Source organism: Triturus cristatus, chromosome 7 (assembly GCF_964204655.1).
Source record: "Triturus cristatus chromosome 7, aTriCri1.1, whole genome shotgun sequence".
Lineage (NCBI taxonomy): Eukaryota > Metazoa > Chordata > Amphibia > Caudata > Salamandridae > Triturus > Triturus cristatus.
Window position 1 is genome coordinate 853,166,378 of NC_140590.1, and position 21,991 is coordinate 853,188,368.

Here is a 21,991-nt window from a genome sequence, read left to right on the forward strand (position 1 = left end):
TTTCTCTCCATCCCGCTGCACTTTGGAATAGAAAAATGTCAGAAAAAGGGCATTTCCCGCAAGAGTGTTTTTCTTTTTTGGATCCATTTCACAGGTAAGCAACTAAATGAAAGAAGGAAAGAGGTTGTGAACCGTTTCTTCAAGTTACGGTTTTCAGTAAGTGAGGAGCAAGACAGAAAGAGAGGGAATAATAGGAATAATAGGAAGAGAGGGGGGGACAGCTGCCAGCACAAAAAAGAAGAGGACATTGCCCGAGTCCTATTCCTTCTCTGACTGCCCGCCCCCGAACGTCCACGAAAGCAAGCCGAGCCTTATCTGAATGCCTTTGTCCGCCCCTAAAATAGTGCCGCCTGGGGCGGACCGCCCCCCCCCTAGCTACGACACTGGAGCCAGCTTCCTACAGGGCGTGGAAGCAATCCACAGGCTTGGCAAGAGACACACAGGACTCTCTTATGGATATTCCCCTCAAACCTATTTGGCAAGGAAGCTGAGTCTGCATTGGAACTAATTCAAGAAGGTAGGGCCACAGCAAGTTCCCTTGGTCTTTCCCTGCCAAACAAAAAATTCTGAGACTACTACGATGGTTGGGGTACAACCCAGTCCATTCTCCCTAGCCCCTACTGCAGTCTCCCTAGTCTGAAGCCGGGAATATGGAACTGGCTGGCGACACAAAGATCAACAATGCAAACATTCCTCCCAGTCCCCCTCTTCTGTGGCAACAGCCTCTAAGACAGTTTAGTTTGCCATTAGTAGCTAACAATCACACTCTGGGTGGCTGAATCTGGTTCTTTCTCTCAGGGTTGTGATCTGCTGCATCGGGCTGGCTGGGAAGCAGCAACACGGCAAAATAGACCCTGCTTCTTCCGTACCTGCGGACTGCAGGGGAGTACCTCCACTACTCCAAGGGACATTGCTGCCATTTTGCGAAGGGCTGGAAGTCTACTGAGATTTGCAGTAGTTGCTCAGCTGCAGGACGAGTCACTCAGTCATAATTGACGAGACTGGTGGAGGCAGGCAGGGTTTGGCATCAAACATCCACAGCAGTCTTCAGTTCTCGTTGTCTCACGGCTCTTCTTTGTCCTCTTTTTCTGGATCCATCGAATCTCAGTTTCTGGCACCTTTAGACTGACTACACGCTCCATATAACCACTTCCTATGGGAAGTGGGCCTAACCATGAACCAGTGAGCCATATTCCACCAAAACAAAAAATTGTGGAATTTTAGTTTTCATTTTCACATCAGGTAGCCCACCTTAGGAGTTGAACTAGTCTGATGGGGAAATACCCTTTTGACTATCTAAGCCTGTCCTGCTGCCAAATGGGCCAGGGGCAGAGGGTGGCATTTCTCTTGTTTGGGAGAAGCCAGGGTCATATATTAAATGGAGCAGAGGCCTTAGAAGCCTCCTTCCTTGATATTCTGGTTACTTAGCCATCCTGCTTGGAGGAGGTAACAACAACACCGGCCAGAGCAGGTATTATTTCTGCCAATTGGGGTAACAATTGTATAGTTTTAGGTAAAGAGATCAGGGACCAGGAACCTGAATAGCAGGAACCCAGTGCACTACTGTCAAGATAGCATCAGATACCAGGCAAAAAATGGGGGTGGCCATGTGAAAAGGGGGCACTTTCCTACAGTACGGTTGTTATGTCTACCCTGTTGCACTTTCCTCCCAAATCAGATGGCCCTCAGGGGAGCACCTGAGCCATCGAGAGGGTGCCAGTCTTGAAAATAGGGGCCGCTTCTCCATGTGGTGAAGAAGGAAGGAGGGCTTCTTCGATCTTCACCCTCTGAGTGCCTTCTCATGGACTAGCAAGTTCAAAATGCTCACACTGGCCCACGTTCTGCATGCCCTGGATTCAGGCAACTGGATGGTGGCCATATTTTCAAATGCATGTCCTGCAGTGCCACAGGCGTTACCTTTGGTTCAAGGGATGCCTGTAGTGGTGTGACCTAAGGCCTAGGAATAAGGTCACGCCACACGTGTTGTAAGGTAGTGGCCTGTGTAATCCCTGCCACGCCCAGTGCCCCGGGCTATTTATTGCCGTAATTAGCACGCAGTCCGAGGGGACGTCGGGCGTATCCAATACACACACGTTCAGGGGGGGTTTGGCCCAAACACCACCTGGGGACCCTCACAGCAAATGGTCCAGTCCAGACGGAGACAACACTACATTCCTCCTTTACCTGGAGGTGCGAAAACCAAACAACACCGCATATGGCGGCGTAACATCATAACAAATACTGGAGAGTCTCATGAACAAAACAAACAGAACAGTCTTACTTGGTCTTGGCGGGGGCGCAGCCTGCTCTCACTTCCGCGGTTGACAGCGGGCCACAAAGTCTCGATACTTCTGGAATGGCTGCGGGCAGGGGCGTAGATAGTACTTGCTCTGACTGCACCTGTCCGGTGGGGTCTGAAACAGGTCCTCAGAACCATCTGCACCGGCCATCTCTGGGCGGCTCTGCGTCCCTGGTGGTGCATTCGCTCCGTGGGCTTGCAGGGTCGAGCCATTCCCTGTATTCTCTGTCGTGCGGGGGCCCTCATCCTCTGTCTGTTCCTGAGGGCCTGGGGGTGACGCTGGGCGGTGGTCTCCTGGCTCTGGAAGATCTTCTTCGGCTTCCTGCGGGAACATTTTAAAAAAACGGCACGTTTCTAGTGACCTCTTCTCCGTCTCTGACTGCCGTGATCAGGGTACCATTAACGTTTATGACTGTCCAAGGGTCTAGCTCGAATGGTAGGTGGAACTTCCCGCCTGGGTGGCGGTCCTTCACTAGCACCTTGTCACCAACTTGGATCGGGCTGTCAGCGGCTCTCCTCTTCCGGGACGCTTCCCGATTGGACTTTGTTCTGTTCTCCATGGAACGGTTGGGCGGGCTTGGTGACGACTCCCACGTGGGGTGGTGCGGTATAGTGTCCTTGATTGCCCGGCCAAAACAGAGGCGGCTAGGAGGAACCCCTGTGGTGCAGTGGGGCGTTAGCCTGTATTCGCGCAGGAATTGGTAGAGGGCTAGTTCCAGGCCTTGGCCATCCTCTAGTGCAATCTGAATGGTCTTGTTTAGAGTCCTCATTAGCCTCTCGACCTCTCCGTTAGCTTGCGGCCACCTCGGGGTTATGCGTCGGTGCTTGATGCGGTGGGACTGTCGGTACTCGGCCAACTCAGCCCCGTTGAACGGTGGACCATTGTCCGTGCGCAGTTCACCTAGGAGGCCGTGGGTGGCAATTATTTTCTCCAGCTTGGGGATTACCTCGGTTGCGGCTGTTGAGGGTAGGATTTCCACCTCGGGGTACCGCGAGAAATCCTCCACTTCCACTAGCTTTGTATCTTCCCCCGGGTAGACTACCAAAGTCTGCACTGGCTCGCACCCATGGCGACGTTGGGCCTTCCTCAGTGATCACTGGCGCCGGAGGGTTGGGTAGGCTGGTCGCCAAACACAGAGGACATCGCTGGATCGTGTTTTCTACTACCTTGTCGAGGCCTGGGAACCAGAGCTTGCTCCTTAGGCGGGTTTTTGACTTGACAATGCCTTGGTGCGCGCCGTTTGCCAGGAGTGCGGCCTGCTGGGTGAGACTGCTAGGCAGCACCAGGCGGGGACCTCTCAGGAGGCATCCTTCCCGAGACACGGATAGTTCGTTCCTGACCTGGTGGAGTGCCTTCAGTGAAGCTTGGGCCTCAGGCGTGCGAAAAGACGACGGGCTTTGGAGTGGCTTCCAGTTTCCCGACGCGACGGCTTGGATGGCAATCTGCAGACAGTCGTCATCTTTGGTTGCTCGCGCCACTTCCTCCAGTGATATCGGTAGAGGTCTGGACCTTTCCACGATCATCCTGACGTATTCTTCTGTGGCAGCGGCTTCTGTGGCTTCCGAGTCAATAGCCGGGCGGGCGTGTCTGGATAGGAAGTCGGCTGGATTTCGGGCGCCTGGTCGGTACTCCACGGTGAACTGGAATTCCTGGAGTTGGAGTACCCACTTTTCAATCCGGGGAGGAGGACGTGACGAGGAGCCTTGGAACAGCGGGACGAGGGGTTTGTGATCCGTGATTACCACGAAAGGGTGTCCATACAGATAAATGTGGAAGTGCCGGCAACCCCACAGGATGGCGATGGCCTCCTTCTCAATCTGCGAGTATCGCTGCTCCGTCGGTGTGAGGGTTCTGCTCACATACGTGACGGGGGCCCATTCTCCACACCTTTGCTGTTGACATAGCACAGCTCCGAGGCCTGTCGGGCTGGCGTCCACCACGAGTTGTGACTCATTCCGGGGATCGAAGTAGGCTAGGGTCGTGTCGGCTGAGAGCGCCGCCTTGGTTTTCTGGAATGACTCCTGCTGATCCGGACCCCACTCCCAGGTGGCAGAGGCTTTTGTGAGGTCGCGGAGGGGGCCAGTGAGGTCGGAAAGGTCCTTGATAAACCTCCCGCAGTAGGTGACCATCCCGAGAAAACTGCGAACGGCCGTCACCGACGTAGGCGCGGGGGCTGCGTGGATGTCTTTGACCTTTTCCGGATCCGGGCCTATTCCCTGGTCGGAGAATCTGTATCCAAAAAAGCTAATGTCCTTACGTAGGAAGTCGTATTTTTCCTTGTGGAGGGTCAGCCCTCGCTCCTGAAGCCGGGTAAACACTGCCCGGAGGCGTCCGATGTGTTCGTCCAGGGTCAGGGCGTGGACTAGAATGTCGTCACTGACATTCAAGACGCCGTCCAGCCCTTGCAGGACGTTCTGAATAGTGTTCTGGAACACCTCCGCCACGCTCGATATCCCAAAGTTTAGCTGGGTGTATCGCCAGAGGCCGGCGTGCGTGGAGAAGGTGGTAATTGGGCGGGAGTCCGGGTGTAGGGGGATTTGGTGATACCCCGATCTTAGGTCCATTTTAGAGAACCATTTTGAGCCAGATAACTCTCCAACTATGTCGTCTATGGTCGGTGTCAGGTGGCGCTCGCGCTTGATGGCGAGGTTGGGGATGTGCATGTCAACGCAAATCCGCACTGCGTCCGGCTGTTTCGGCTTCTTGGCTACCACGATGGGCGACACCCATGGAGTGGGCCCGCTCACCCTTTCGATAATTCCCACCCGCTCGAGTGTCCGTAGTTCCGCTTCAACCCTGGGCCGCAGGTGGAACGCAATGCGTCGGTGCCGGAGGGCCACCGGGCGACTGACTTGTCTATATGGAGGTGAATGGCGGGTCTCTTCAGACATCCGATTCCTACAAATAGTGACGCATGTTCCAGTACTAGATGGTCCAAATTGCGGGTTTGGACTGTGAGTGCAAAGTGGATCAGCCCGAGGTCTTGGGCCGTTCGGCAGCCGAGCAGGAACCCAGCTCCTTCTTGCGACACGTAGATTTTGGTTTGTAGCCAAGTGGCGTAGTGGGACAGATCCGTCCTGAACAACCCGCACAGGCGTAGCGGGCAACTGGTGCCGTAGGCGTATACTTGCACCCTCGTTGGATTGAGTATCGGTGCGTTCTTCAGGGTCTGGTATACGCTGGCAGCCATCAGGTTGATTGACGCGCCGGTGTCGATCAAGGCAGCTACGGCCTGGTCTTGTACAGTGACTGTGCACATGGGTTCTGCGGACAGCGTGGCTGCAAGGGTGTTGAGCATCCGCACGACATGGACGGAGGCCACGTCCGCTTCATCGTCGTCCATGTCACTGCTGGTAGAGGTGCTGGGTAGCGGTTCCAGCTGTCTTACCCTCCCGGGTGGGCCACCCTGCTTTTTCCTTGGCGTCGACAGGCACACGCTTGCAAAATAGTTGGCCTTGCCACATGCGCTGCAGATCTTGCCTTGTGCTGGGTATGCTCCTCTGTGGGGCGTCGCTCCGCCACACCACACGCAGGCACGGGCAGGGGAGGCCTGAGTGGTCTCGGATTTCTGTGCCGGGGTTGTTTCGTGCGACTGTCGGGAGCCTCGGTCTTCAGGGCGCACACCGGCTCTGTCTTGATTGCGACCGCCTGCTTAGGCTCCATGTGCGCGGCTCTGGCCTTGGACAGTTCCTTCAATCGTCCCAGTGTGAGGATGTCGCGCATGGGCATGTTGTCCGCCTCCAACACCCTCTCGCGTAGTTTCGAGGACGCGCAGCCTTGGATGAATTGAGCGCGAATCTCGTCGTCCGCATCAGGGAGGGTGCACGTGCTGGCCAGCTTCTTCAACCTTGCGTAGAAGACATCCACCGACTCTTCCGGGAGCTGGCGGGCCTGGCGGAGCAGGAACCTTTCATAGTCAGCACTCGCAAACGGTTCAAAATACGCCGTGATGGCGTCGCGCAGTGTGTCGTACGTCCTGGGTGGGCCACCTTCAGCTACATCCTTCGAGATGTCATGGATCGCCTCCCCTCCGAGGTGTAACAGCATGGCACGCCTCCGCTCAGCCACCACGTCCGCCGCGACAAAGTAGTTCTCCAGCCGTTCCACCCACTTCTTCCACCGGGCGGCTTGCGACGGGGGGTGCCGGTGACTGCGAACGGCTCCAGGGGGGGCACGTTGGCCATGGCCGCAGAGGATGGGCGCGGGCAGCAGGGGCCTCACTTGCACACTTCCGGGGGCGTACACTAACCTCTCCGGCGTTGATCGTGGGTACACCATGCAGTTCTGATGACCAGGGGCGCCTGGGATGCCAGGAAGGGCGACCTGGGTCTTCCAAACGTTGAATCGGCACCCCACGCGAGATGCGTGAGAAACGGCAGGCTCAGGTCCCTCGTTGCACGCGAGATGCGTGAGAAACGGCAGGTTTGGGTCCCGCGTTGCACGTGAGAAGCGTGAGGAACGGCAAGCTTGTCCCGGGGCTCCGCGTGTGCCGGCTCCGCATACCCGGCATGCGTCCAGGCCGGTAGGAAGCAGGCACCAGGGCTGTGGAGGCAGCCAGGGAGGCCAGGCAGGGTGTCAGCGGCCTCGAGGCAGCAGGGGCCACATGCGCTGGGGCAGCGCCGGCGAGGGGTTGCACAGCCTCACGGATGACGGAGCCAGCAGGGCTGCAATGTATGCGCAGATCCGCTTCTTGGGCAAGAGCGTGATCGGAGGGAGGCAGCGCACGCGATGGGGTGGGCGAGACCACCTCGTCGCCAATGTAGTGGTGTGACCTAAGGCCTAGGAATAAGGTCACGCCACACGTGTTGTAAGGTAGTGGCCAGTATAATCCCTGCCACGCCCAGTGCCCCGGGCTATTTATTGCCGTAATTAGCACGCCGTCCGAGGGGATGTCGGGCGTATCCAATACACACACGTTCAGAGGGGGTTTGGCCCAAACACCACCTGGGGACCCTCACAGCAAATGGTCCAGTCCAGACGGAGACAACACTACAATGCCAAGCACATTACCAATTTGATGTGCTACCTTCTGGCCTTGCCAGCACCCTTTAGGAGTTCATGAAAGTGATGGCTGTGGTTGGTTGCAGCCCATCTTCGGAGGATGGGGATACCAGTCTTTCCCTGCCTTAATGACTGGTTGTTGAAGGTTGTTAAAGCTGGGCTACTCACAGTCAGTAGTGTGCCACTTCCAGACAATGGTTTTAAGAACTAGGAGTTGCAAATTTGCAAAGGTCTCTAGACCTTGTTACAGACATGTAGAAATTGAACAGAAACCCATCGTGAATGTGTGTACATGCATGTGATGAACCACACTGCATGATACTCAGTGCAAATACAAGGAGTAGTTTGTATTGGAATAGAGAGAACCTTTCATTCTCCTTCCTGCGTTTTATGAAACATTAATTTTTTTATCTATCTTTGTGGCAACTCTTTCAAGCTTTTTGCCACACACTTTGCAGGAAATGTGAAAGCAAATCAAAGTCCATTGTCTACAAATGCACATGTAGTTAATGCTTGTTAACCTTCAGTGCGCGTTGTCATAATGTTTCACATTCTCACTCATAGTGAAAGCCCTAACATTGTACCATGCTTATAGAGACTCTTGGCTTCATTATAGCAAAAGTGTCCCTTGTTTCTCATAGGTACTTTGTGCAGGCGTGGCTGGTCCTGATGTGCTGAAGACAGTGATGCAGTTTTTCTTTGATGCAGAGTCAGCAAGCGTGACTGATTTACTGGAATCTGATGGTTCTCCCTTGCCTAACTTGGATCCATGGTCGCCTTCTGATGGCAGTTCACGAGTCTTCTTTGGTAAGCAGCGACCCACTAATCCATGTTCCACTTTTCTCCCAAGGACTTTACGTTCAGCTAAAAATAAGGCATGCACTATGTGACTACTATCTAACTGGTTAGGAAGGACCCTTAAGTGTTACCTGCGATTTCAGGTAGGCCACAAACTCTTTAAGTTCTCTATGCTCCCCTATGGCCTTACCAGTGCATTTTGGGTGTTCACCAAGGTGATGATGGCATTAGCAGCCTATCTGTGGAGGTTGAGAATACCAGTCTTCCCATACGCCGACAAATAGCTACTGAAGGCAGACTTGCCTCAAACAATCGTACCTGTTGACATTGTTAGGTTTTCCAGACGACGGCCGACCTGTTGACATTGTTGGGGTTTTCCATCAATGTGCCTAGTCACACCTGACTCCTTCTCAATGGCTCCCCTTCATGGGAGCCATCCTCGATATATTGCTCTTACGAGCCATTCCTCTGCCTCAACAAGTCCAGTATGTTCAGCTATGATCCCAATGTTTCAGCCCTTGACCTGGGTCTCAGTGAGAGCATGTCTGAGGTTTCTGAGCCTCTTGACCTCCTGCATTTTGATTGTGGATCATGCCAGGTGGCACCTGAGGGCTCTGCAGTGGGATATAAAGTCTTGGTGTGCTCTGCACTGAGGCAACCTATCAGATTCCTTCCAGGTGTCGAAGGATACTGTGAAAGATCTGCTGTGGTGGCTGCTGAACCGCAATTGGATCAGTGGCAAACCCTTTTTCCCTATCCCTCCCAGAGCTAACAGTCATGACAGATGTATTGTTGCTTGGTTAGGAAGTTCACCTAGGAAAGGTGGAGCTCAGAGGGCTCTGGTCTCTGGTCGAAGCTCGCCTTCACATCAATTTATTGGAGTTGCAGGTGATTCGCTTGGCACCAAAGGTATTCCAATCAATGAGGAGCAGGCATAAACTCACGGACAACACAGCCCACATGAGATATTGCACAGACAGAGAGGATTGGGGTTGAGGGTTCTGTGCCAGGAAGTCTTGCATCTCTGGAAGTGGCTGAACATGCAGGGCATCTCCGTGACCACCCAGCACCTGGCAGGATCTTTAAATGCTGGAGCAGATGAACTCAGCCAAAGTTATGTATTGATTCACAAATTGCAGTTACACTCAGAGGTGGCGTGTTGGAGTTCCCAGGGCAGTCTAATGCCTTCCTTTAACATTGAGGGTCAGGACTCCTGTATGCCCTCTCCTGCAAAGAGTACCGAAGAAGAATAAGATAAACCAGGCCCCAGACATCCTAATGGCTCTGGACTGGGCAAGGAAAGTGTGGTGTACCCTGAACTTGTGACCACGAGCATTTGTCCTTCTATCTAGCTGCCCCTTAGGGAGGATCTCCTGTCACAGCTGCAAGGGCGAGTCTTGCACCTGAGCTTGCACAACTTACACCTCCATGTATGGACAAAGAGCGGAGACATATGATAGCTTTGATATTGCTATTAAAGTGATTGGTATTGTCTTGACTGCCAGACTTCCATCCACAAAATCTATCTATTCAGGACTCTTGGAGAAGTGTGTTGCTCGGTGTTCCTCCTGGCACATCCAACCACAGAATGCACAGTTATCGGGTGTTCTACAGTTTTGTTAAACAGAACGGGGGTGGAAGCACACTGCCTCACATCACAACATAGTTCGCCCCTTAGCATTGTGGTAGTAGTCTCAGCAACTCCTGATGCAATTCGTTTTTTTGATCTCAAATGAAGAAGAATAACATTCAGAAACACGTGTCTAGAGATTTTCAGCATTATCTGCACCAACTCTGGTGAAAAACGACAGCTAATATTCAAGTAAGCGCAAACATTGTACTGCATTTTACCATAATACTAAGTGGTGAACTGTAATGTGGCGTCAGGCAGTGTGTTCCCATCCCCCTTCTGTTTAAAAAGGCTCCCTTGTAGCGAGCTGATGAGCTTTTGGAGATGCACCTGTGTGTCAGTGAAAGGTATAGAGACCTGTGAGGACTGTGGCAGCATTCTCAGCAACCCCTGTTGTGATTATTTTTTTGCTCTCTACTGATGAAGGATAAAATCCAGAAACACAAGTGTCTAGAAATGTAGCACTATCTGCACCCACTCTGGTGAAAAACTAGAGCTAATATTCAAGTAAGCCAAACATTGTACTGCATTTACCATAATACTAAGGGGCGAACTGTGCTGTGATGTGAAGCAGTCTCCTCCCATCCCCCATCTGTCCAGCAGCTTTGTTTGTCCTTTCTGTGGCAACAGTTATAGGTTACCTTTCGGCTCTTTTGACTATCCTAAATTTACCTGATCAGGCGTCCCTTTTCGATTTACCTGTTGTGATGCTTTTTCTGAAGGGGCTCAGCCACATGTTTCCGCCAACACCATTTGTGATGCCACAGTGGTATTAATTTGGTACTTAATTACCTCCTGTGCACTTCCTTCAAACCCATGCACAGTTGTCCCCTCCGCCTCCTCACTATAAAGACTTCATTTCTCATCGCCATAACATCAGCCATATGAGTGAGTGAATTTCAGGCCTTGTCAGTGGTTCCAACTTTTACCTCTTTCTACCCAGACAAATTAGTCCTCAGGGAAAAAGATGCATTCCTACCCAAGGCACTCACTCCCTTCCACATTTGGAAATCCATCATCTTGCCAGTCGTCTATCCAAGGAGGAAGAACAATTCTCCACCTTGACCCTAAGAGGGTGCTTAGCTTTTATGTAGACCAAACCAGAGACTACTGACAGGATATAAGGATGAATGACTTTTCATTGGTTTCTCTGGGGCTAAGAAAGGCAAAGCGGTGTAAAACAGGACCATCTCTAAATTAATTGTGTTATGCACCAAGATCTGCTATGGGCTGGCCAAGAAATAGCCCCCAAAAAGTTTGCACGCTCACTTCACCACAGTGAAGGCTGCTACCATTGTGGGTATATATAGGGACCCAATGTTAGATGCAGAGTAGATGGATCTGATGAGGAACTGCATGACACCATTTGTCAGTGTGTGAGGGAATTGCTGAAAAGTTTCTGGATCCAGTCTGACATCTGAAGAAATTAACAAGGTGAGGATTCTTCAGTTAGATAAAGTTTCTACAAGAAAATGTGTTACCTAAGGTAAACAAATTGCTTGTCATGCTTGAATAATCATTTGTCATCTTATTTGCAATGGTTTTAAATCTGAATTGCATGTGGGAAATTGGTCTACCCGCTCCCTGGTTTAACTATACCAGGTGCCTGTGTTAAATATAAAGCACGTTCTCATCAGAGAATCTCCATTGATAATCACAAGCACTTAATAGTCCTGCTCACTTCTGCAAAATCACATTTTTAATAGTATCTTGTCTTATTTTGGAAAGGCCAGAAGGTATATGTGACAAAAATGTAACATTTAGTAGCCTAGAGACAGGCTATATTTCCAATTCCCTAAATTTACTCTTAATTATGGAAGAAAATATTAGTAGTCTTAAAAAGTAACTAAAAGGAAACAAAAGTGACATTTTAAAAACATCATTCACAAACCCTTTTTATTCTTTTTTATAGTGAATGACAAGGAAGGATCGTGCAATGTAACTATAAAGGCTACAGCCTTGCTAAAAAGAGAATAGAACACTGCGCCTTTAGGACACCTTGGCCTCTAGTGTCCCATCATGCCCTGCAGGTAGCAGTTGACTCAGTCCTTTTATCTGTCTCTTTCTGAGAGGAACCTGGAGCACGGAAATCTACCTTTTGAATGTTTTTTTCTCATTTAATTTGACCTCAAAAGCATTTTTAAAGCAGTGCACTCGATGACCATTAGTGCGGATAGTAATTTCAAAGAATTTTGACAGGAAATAGTTTTCTTTTTTTGCAAAATTTAATCTCTTTTTGCACAGTGCCCATAATGTGGCAAATAAATTGCAAAAACAGACCTGCACATTATCTCTGTGCTTTGCTTGCCACATAGTCTTTACCCCGGTAAATGTTGTCACTTTAACGCCCTCTCCAGGCACACCTTGAGAAAGTATGAGAATATTTACCTGTATGGCCAAGAGGAACGGCAAAAAAACAAGTTTCTCTGGCTGGAGAGATATCTAAGGGGTTAAGGAAGACGTCTCCCTCTACTATTCGCCCTATCACCCTCTTTCAGGACTCCAGCAGGGGCGGATCGAAAAAGAGAAGACATGGTGAGACACAACATCCTCATTTGACAATGAGGACATCAACATCAAGAACAGATACAGCACCTACTTGTCCACCATTGTGGGCTGGTTCAACATCAAGGACACACACTACATCAAGGTGAAGAGCATCCCTGTAGAGACACACATCTGCTGCAGAGAAGAAGATTAATAAGTGATTTTTGCGAATGGAAGCACACAGACTCCCCTCACAATCTGATTCTAAGTACTCCTGAGTACTCTCTTTCTAGACCAGCTTCTCCAGTTATCATACACGATTATCCTTCTCCACAGCATGCAATGCCACCTCCACAACCTCTTCAGGCAGCTGCGAAGTCTCCTCCTCCATCACAACTGATAATTCCGGCAATAATTCCAGCGGTAATTCCATCAGCTATGCCTTCTCAACCACTGTAATCACCTTCATCAGTAACCCCTTTACCAACGCACCCCAGATCTGATAGAGACGTCTAGCTGCAGATTCCTTAACTTAGAATATCCCCAGGCGTCAGACTGGATCCGGAAAATTTTCCGCAGCAGCAGCTCTGCGTGCCGGGGGCTGGCGCTGCCCGGCTCTGCCCTGACGTCGTCCACGGACATGACGTCAGCGGAGCCATAAATGCCCCTCCCGGCGCGCTGATGTCAGTTTTCTTCTTTCCGTGTCTGAGCTCGGATCCTGGGAAACAAGCAGATCCTTGGCCTGGATTTTGGGCCTTCTCGACACCCTCGGTGTCGTGGGAACAGTGTGCAATGCCTTCCGGCTTTAAGGCTTGTGAAGCCTGTGCGTGTCAGATGTCTGGCACTGACCCGCACCACATCTGTATGTGGTGCCTCGGCATACACCACGACTCCAAGGAGTGCGACACCTGTCAGAAGATGAAGCTCAAGTCCCTGAGAGAGCTTTGCATGAAACTACTGGGAGCGCGGCTGTCTGGTCCAGGCCCTTCGCGTCGCCACTCTCCCTCTCAGGATCGGGCCCTTTCCAGAGGTCGTTTCCGCGAACGTCGTTCGAAGGCAGGTAAGCGCAAGCACACACGTCAAGCACGGAGGTCTTCCTCCAATACGCGTACTGCTGGCGCACGCTCCTCTCGCTCTATACCAGGTAAGGGCGCCCGGCAGTCGCTTCCTCCATACCCCCCCTTTCCGGGAGTTGGAGCGATGCGTGCTCAAATGGAGGCTTATTCCGAAGCACTGCAGTCTTACTTTAGGTCACCCCCTCTCCCTGGAGCGCCTTTGGGCCCTAAAGACGTGGAAGGCACTCATGTCGGATCATCGCCGGCAGATTCTTCCTCGGCACCGGCTGTGTGCATCGACTCCGGTTCCGGAGCCGGTACGGCACCTTCGGGACACGGCCCAGTGGGTCCTCCCAGTCGCCCGTCCAGCCCACCCAGTCAGCCTTCGCATAGCCCTGAGTGGCTTCCTGCGTCGACATCGGAGGCGGCGTCGGCACCGACGCCCGGCCCAACGCCCGGCTCGACACCCGGCTTGCTCCAACATGCACATTTTGCGGTGGGATGGACGTCAGACGGCGTCCAGGTCGAATCCCCTCTGGAGGTTGTCGACGTCCAGGCGATTCCGATGCGACGTCGATCGATGCCGGTACCTACGTCGATTCCTCTTCCCTTGGTTGAGGTTGTTGCTCCTCCCGACTCTTACTACACGGTGTCGGTCGATGCCGGTACTAGCTATTACGCCTCCTCCTTCACAACATGATGCTTCCCTGGACTCCCCAGATCAAGGGCCCATGGTGCAAGTACCCAGTGTTGCCTGACCTTCGGGTCAGTCTCCGGCTCCTCCACTCCTAATGTCTACTGGAAGGATTAGTCTTCAACCGTCTCCTACCGATGGTGTGTTATCACCTACACGGATGGCGACTGAATCTAGTGCTGCCTTCGTGCGCGCTATTCTTGGGGCGGCTGCTGTACTCCGTTTTCAGCCTCCTATAGTGCCTCTACTTTACGACCCTTTATTGGATCTGCTCTATTTGGAGCCCATCGAGGTAGAGCCTTTGCTACCCTTTGGGGACTCTTTATTTGACATCCTGCGTGGCACTTAGTCCAGACCCTCTTCTAGTGACCCTGTTGATCGGGCTATTGCTCGTAGGTACCGCCCTGCTCCGGGTGATCCTCTTTGCCTGTCTCTTCACCCAACAGCTCAGGGCCTAGTTGTTCAGGCGGCTTTTAATTTACAGTCTTCACCCACATTGCCATTGTTACCTCCCACCAGGGAGTCTAGGTGGCTGGATGATTGTGGGCGCCGGCTGTTCGCCTCTGCCAGCGCAGGCGTCCGGGCTTTAAATATGGCCTGTGTGTTTACACGCGCATCCTCAGCTCTTTGGGACTCAGTTGCGAACCTTCTCCCTTCTGTTTCAGAAGGGCCACAGGCAGAATTGCTTTGTCTTCTGCTGCATAGCAGGAACATGGCACAATTCTACCTTCAGTCTTCCCTTGGTGCGATTGACTCTATGGGACGGGTCCTTGCTCGCGCTGTGGCTTTACGCCGTCATACTTGGCTGCGCAACAGTCGCTTCCCTGATCTTATTCGGGATGCCCTCAGAGATCTGTAGTTCAATGGGGTGGATCTTTTTGACCGCCACACGGATTCGGCAGTCTCCCGTCTCTTGTCCGGGCTGCAGTAAATCTTGGTGCCATATTCTGTGCCTCCTTTTACGGCACCCAACCTAATGTACTGGTTAGTTTTAGTGCCGGTTACTGTTCATGGCTGGTTAGCCATTTCTATGTTCGTTCAGTACAACCGTTCGGCTGCTTCTCTTGTTTTTCAGTCCTCTAACTGTGTGCTTAGCCCAAGAGGACACCCCTACTGGGGATTAGCCTTACCCTATGTGGGGTATTTGCTGGCATTAGGTTCTGCCTTTGCCTTGGTACGCTCCTATGGAGTCTCCCCATGGTCATCCTGCTGGGTGCCACTTGTTTATTCCTACAGTGATCCTTGTACAGCATTGCTCTATTACATGTCTGTGGTGCATCGGAACCTGGCATAGGTTCCATGCCTTGCGGTGTCTATCTCGCATGCCTGGCGGGACACCTTGTTGTCGCAGTTTTTTTACAACTGACACCCTATTTGCCGCTGTGTGGCTTGCTTATTGGTGCCACTTAAACGAACAGCCCCTTCTGGGTTTGTTCTACAAGGTAGTGGATTTACAGATGTTCTCTGCTGTGCGTGGTCATGGCCTCCTTCTGGCTATTTATCCTACAGCGGTTTCCATAATCCCTGCTGTTTCTGTAAGGGGGTTTCCACGCTTTTGCTTGGGTTCATGCTGTGCACTCTCAAAGGGGCATGTTTTCCTTGGAATACTCGTTTCTTGGGGTCCGGCACCTTTACATTTGTCCTCATTTTTTCCACTGTCGTAACTAGATTTTACCCCCTACTCTGTCTTGCAAGGGACTGTTGTTCCTCTCAGGCAATGGGCATGGGTTACTTACTGCTTGGGACATTGTCCTACTCAGTTTCCACATGACTTGTTGGGTCACGTTTTCATGGTTGTAATGTTTTTCCTCCTGCTCTATATCTGCTCTGTGTTCTTACCAGGCGGATCCGTGCAGGCTCTTTTATTCATGCGGTGTCCGTGGTTCTTGGCCTGGTTTGCTTGTTCCGCCAGCTCTTATGTAGTGTCCGGCTTGTTTGGTGCCCCTTTTTGGAGCCGTTGCCTTCTTGCTGTTGTGCACTTCTGGGCTGCTCACTATCCGCTTCAGGAGGTCCTTGCTTTCTTCGTGTGGTTCCAGCATCCACACGGTATGCTTAGCTACCTTCTGGTAGGCTTAGGTGCCTTCCGGGCTTCGCTCTTGTTCGTTGAGGCTTGACTGCTTGTCATCTGCCCTTTTTACAGGTTTTGACACACCGCCTGGCGTGTCTTGGGCCTTCGTACTACCGGCACCTTATGGCCGTGGATTGGCATCCTGCCACTGCTGTCACTTGTGTCTTGCTGGTGCAGGATTCAACAGGGCTCCTTTTCGCGGTTGTACATATTAGACCGGTTTGTGATGTCTCTGTCATACCAGTTACCGTCACGAGGCTTTGCTGCAGGCGACACATTGCTTCGGCAGCTCCCTCTCAAACCCTCAGTTCAGCTCCACTTCTTGTGAAGTCATGACCTCCCTTTTTCAAAGTTATGACCATCTCACCTCGCCACGGGCATCCTGGCTCTGTGCTTTCCTTCTTTCAACCCAGGAATACACAAAGGGGTTTGTGTGCTGTTCTTAACAGCTTTTGGTGCCTTTGCCTCCCAGTGTTTTCCGCTCTCTTTTGAGCTTCATGGTCTGGCGGTTAACTGCGCTAAATTACTGTCCTCACTATGGTTTGTCCCAAAGGTTGATGGTGCTGTTTTACTCACCTTATGGACGACTAAGTTCTCTCGGGCCTCTTCCATGGGTATGGCTTTGGTATCTATTCTAAGTTAAGGAATCTGCGGCTAGACGTCTCTATCAGATGAATGATTTACTTACCTTTGGTAACCATGTATCAGGTAGAGAGATAGTCTAGCTGCAGATTCCTTAACTCCCGCCCGTCCTCCCCGTTCTGTGAGGGCATTTTCATACTCGCCTCCCTTAGGGTGGCTTGCCCTTTTGCAAAGTGATATTCTCTCACTCCAACACAGACTGCTTCGTTCTGTTTCTCTGCTCCATTCCGCCCATTCTCAAGATTAAGCGGTATGTTGATAGATCATGTGTTCTTTCCAGCCCTCGGCCTGAATTGTACAGTGTGAAATCTATTCACGCTTTTTCCCACCATCCCGCTCTCCCCTTCTCCTTTGCCTTTTACTTCAGATCCATTGACTCTGTACATTTATGGTTCTTGTATTTGGGTTGCGACGTCTCTTTCTGGTGACGTCTTGTGGTGACCGCTCCTTAATCTTGTGTTCCGGACTTGTTCACCTTCACGGTTTTCCTTTCAGGATGCAGACTTTCTATCCTCTGCCAGGCTGTTTTTTCACATCCTTGTCTCCCTTTAACATTGATTGAGCCTTTGCACTTGCGGGGTGGCTCTTCAGAGCACTGCTCTGTCTCATCTTCTTCTATTTTTTCATCATTTTTGCATACTGTTCCCTTATTCTCACAGTTTTTTGGTGATGGCTCCGCGTTCTGACGTGGAAAAGTTTCTCCGATGAAAACTGACGTCAGCGCGCAGGGAGGGGCATATATGGCTCTGCTGATGTCATGTCCGTGGACGACGTCAGGGCAGAGCCAGGAGGCGCCGTCCACTGGGCGCGCAGCGGTGTTGCTGCGGAAAATTTCCAGATCCAGTCTGATGCCTGGGGATATTCTAAGTTAAGGAATCTACGGCTAGACTATGTCTCTACCAGATACATCGTTACCGAAGGTAAGTAATTCGTTCATCTAGATCCCAACAGACTAAGATTTGCTATTGGTCTAGGTCAAGGTCTCACTGCCATCTATACCAGTCAGGGCCACCTAGATGGTCTTGTTCACTAAGATGTGATTCTCCATCTCAAACGAAGTCATCAAGGTCCTACCGCACAATCTTGTCTTTTGACCACTATTCTCCGACACTGACAGACTCTCCTCCGGTGAGGATATCTCCTGTAGATGACATTAGCACTTTTCAAGAGGTCATCACAAGAGGTGCCAAAAAATTCAATAATCCTATATTGGCTACTGTATACTCCATATTTGTCATATTTGAGACATTGCACCAAGGGTCCTTCTCCAGACCATTGCTTCCTCTGGTCCCATTTCTCATAGAACTTGTCATAGATTAGTTTTTGATACCAGCCTCTGTCAAGGTATTTCCATCTCACCTTTTAAGAAAAGGCAAGCCTGACCAGGATCCCTTATTCCGCTGTGCAGATCCTACACTTGACGGTATGAATGTATCAGCTGCTCGGAAGCTACATGCCATAGTCCCTTCTTCTAATGTTCTTCCTGACAAAGAGACTTAGAAATTGGATTTCATGTTCAGGAAAGTATGTGTCACCTTTGCTGTCACCATGAACTCAGTGAGAGCTTCTGCCCTTCTTGTAAGTTGCGACAGGTCACTCTGGGACTCAAAACAACACTTCATAGAGGACCTGCCCAGAGACAGAGACTTCCAAGAAATCATCAATGAGAGCCTGAAAGCATCTGAGCTATCCTGTGGTCAGTGTTCATTGTTTGTGGATTTCAGTGGCATTTTCTCATTGTTTTCCAAACCTTTTGCAATCTATGCTCATCAGTGTTTATTAGACTGCCTAACTCTCAAAATAGACAAAAATTGTGTTTTACAGTGTTTACAAAATAGATTTTTGGGTGTTTTTTGTTTGCCTTGATTGTTTTAAAACACACATTTAATTTAATTTGGCGGTAATGTGGGGTATATAGTTTCATCACATTGGCAGTGTGTCCAGGGGACTTATGTGAGACTGTATTAAGCATAGAAAGTTTGTGTATTGCACTCTCACACACATCTCATTACTTCTCACACACACTCTGCCAGGGCTCTGTCTGGTTTATAGGGCTAACAAAGCAATAAAAAATTAAGAATGCTATATTTAAAAAACAAATTCCAGGACACAAGTGAGTGTCATTCAACTACTCCTTACTGAATAATATGAAATTGCATGGGTGATCAACCCTGCCAACAGCATATTACCTTGCAAAACTCTTACATTTTAAACTATACCAGATTAAGATATAGTCCTGCTTTTCTTTACTCTTTGCCCTACTCAGTAATGGTGGTGCTTCCGTTGTGTGGACATACATAACTGCTAATAGTCCCCATGGCAAATGTCTCACTTTGCCAGTCCTGACATGTTAACAGACAATGCGTGGAAAGTTGTGTTGTGTTTTCACCACTATCCCATGCACATGGTGACAGCACTCTTTTCACAGGTACCTGTCACTACACCTTGCATTGAATAATTAAAGCATGGGGCATTTGACAGTTGATTTGCTATCACTACTGACTTGGTAGACAAGGGGACTGATGTATCAAAGGGTTTTACCCATTGTGTGTCAGTGGGCACATGTGATAGTACATATTGGCCAAAATTCATATGAGCCAGCAATTTCATCAATTAGTGAAAATGCTGCCAAAGGACCAAATATGATTTTAATAGTCCCAGATTCTCTACAGTGTATACAGTAATTAGATCAGACCAAAACAGGTTTGGAAACCCTGCACCTTTAATTCAAGCACACAAAACTGGACAGAACAAAAGGAAGAAGAAACAATATTTTAGTAGCATCTATAAATAGTAATAATAGTAAAAATAAATAGTTTAGTTTGAGGTGGTGCAGTGTTTGCCAGTGTTCATATGCGTACACTGAGTGTTGTTTCCTTTTCAATGGGGTTTTATTAGTTATTGTAGGTTTAAACCTAAAACAGGATAGCCTAATGGTATCCAAAAAGGTCACCAATGCTGCAGTGGAGGCATCCATCCTAGCAGTTCATGGATACTGCCATGATTTGGCTATGCATCACTCATTCTGGCTCTGACTTACAGGAGTGAAACCTAAAGAGTAGCACAGGGTTTTAAATCTCTTGTTTTTAGGGAATACATTGTTTGAATTTCAGGCTGACAATGAGATGTATGTCATGCTTACGATGAGGTGTCTCTTGTGAAAACAGAGCTTGACATTCCGTGTGTAGTCGGATTGGAGAAGAGGAAGGAATATAAGAGACATTTCTATAGACCCTGCAAATGCCAATATTCCCCTCAGAGAGTTAAAACCCCTCAATGGCAGCAACAGAGGCATCAGAAACATCAGTGAGGAGGCAGAGGAGTTCAGCAGAAACCAGCCCCAGCCACTAAGCCCTCCTCCGTTACCCACTCTGCTAGGGTGGAACATAACATCTTACCTGGAAGAGTGGGGAAAAAAACCGTGCCAAATGAGGTCTCAGTGTTGTGCAAAATGGTACTGTCTCAGATTCAAGTGTCGCCCGCCAGTACTTCCACCCAAAACGTCGGAAACAACTACAACAGGAAGTCTCATCCCTTATGAAAACAAGTGGGGGAGAGGGTCCCAGCTCCTCAGAAAGAAATTGCAATGTTCGAGGCATATGAGCTGTAGATCATATGCTTTAGCATAGATCGCGATCTAGTGTTGGGTCCGAATGTTTGCACTTTGTTTTTCTTCGAAGAAGTCTTTCCAGTCACGAGGTAGGTGACTCCTCCTTTCGGTGATAGTGCACATGGGCATCGACTCCATCCCCAGATTGTTTTTTCCCGCTATCGGGTTCGGATGTGTATTGATGCGCTCCAGTTTGGTATTGTTTTCGAACTCTTTCGACGCACAATCCTCAACCCTCAACGGTATTGTCATCGATTGCGGTTCTCCATTCGACGTGCATCGTATCGACTCAGAAAACCTTCGATCGGGAGACTCGAGACGGGCCGTTGGGCCTACCCGTGCCGTCCACGCTAGCAGGCGATGGAACGGACTCCATTTAAACTATGTCCCAGGTGTCGTGCTAAGTTTCCACGCACCTATTTGCATGAGGTCTGCAACCTCTGCTTATCCCCGGAACACAACGAAAAGCACTGTGACACGCGTCGATCGTTCCGATTGAAAAAGACAATTCGTGATCGTCTGGCTCGACGCCATCAGATGCAACACCACAGCGGCTCTGTCCCAGGCATCTTCGGCAAAGATTCCAATATCAACACCCAGCTGAAGGAGCCGAGTAAGAAGAACAGGTCTCCGTGTCTGAAGCAGACTCTGACATGGAAGAAAAACAACATGTCACTCCGGGTCAGCGTACCATGAATACTAACTCCCCGGTGCCCAGTGAACATAAGACAAAGGCTCCGGTACCTCCTTCACCTTCGGGCTCAGATTGGCACCCCGCCCTCCAGCCCGACTAAGAAACAAAGACAAGACTTCCAGCTTGGGATTGAGTCAGCCCCATTCGGGTGCCGAACCAACACCTTCGGCACCAAAACATAAGTCAAAGCATACACCCGCACCGAAGAATACACCTTCGGCGCTGAAGACTTTGGAACCAAAGACCCCCATACCTAAAATGTTCGGAGCCGAAATCCTCCACACCTACAGGTTCGGAGCCGAAAGCGTCCACGCCTAAAGGTTCAGAGACGAAACTTCCAGCACCTTAACAGTCGAAGCCGAAATCGGTAACACCGAAAGGCTCGGAGCCGAAGCCTACCAAGCACAAAGACTCTCAGCCAAAACCGTCCACACCAAAAGAGTCGGAGCCAAAACCTTTGGCATGGTAATCGACATATAAAGAAAAGCACACTCTCGCCAAAGAGCCTCGGTCCGATGAACCACTGTTGGATTCTAAACAAAAAAGACTTGTCATTAACCCTCAAACAAGTCATATTCATGCCACTCTTCCCAAGAAACGGAAGATTGATCTCTCAGATGACCCTCCTATACCTCTCAAGAAGAAGGACATGTGAACTAAGCCTTCTTCCCCTTACATTCCACCTCCTTCTCCTCCTCCTAATCCTAATTTGCTTATCTCATCAGCAAATTCACCACCACCTCCTCTTTCACCTACCACACAGGAGGATGATTATGGGGATGGGGGTGGAGATACAGACGAGAGCAGGACAGACTACAAGATCATATTATATCACAAGACACTGACCCTTTCGAAAATTATGACAAGGAACCAGATACAGATAACGACCCTGACCTGTATCCCTCTAAACCCCCGCCACCTGCCGATAACGTAGGCTACGTTCAGCTCATTAATAGAGCTGCCCAATATCATGGGATGGAGCTCCATAAAAAGCCTTTGGAAATGGACTTCC

General features: G+C 50.2%; 1 protein-coding gene and 1 long non-coding RNA gene across 6 annotated transcripts in view; one reads left to right on the top strand and one right to left on the bottom strand.

Annotated features, from left to right (window-relative positions):
• The window catches only part of ARAP3 (ArfGAP with RhoGAP domain, ankyrin repeat and PH domain 3), a 530,251-nt gene that overhangs the window by 254,334 nt on the left and 253,926 nt on the right, over positions 1-21,991 (top strand). For all 5 annotated transcript variants that reach the window (XM_085617771.1, XM_085617775.1, XM_085617774.1 and 2 more), the window contains exon 14: positions 7,943-8,108. In XM_085617771.1, coding sequence (XP_085473897.1) covers positions 7,943-8,108 — 166 coding nt within the window. The remainder of the gene's footprint in view (positions 1-7,942; positions 8,109-21,991) is intronic.
• The window catches only part of LOC146810702 (uncharacterized), a 199,915-nt gene that overhangs the window by 101,112 nt on the left and 76,812 nt on the right, over positions 1-21,991 (bottom strand). The gene's annotated exons all lie outside the window — the stretch shown is intronic.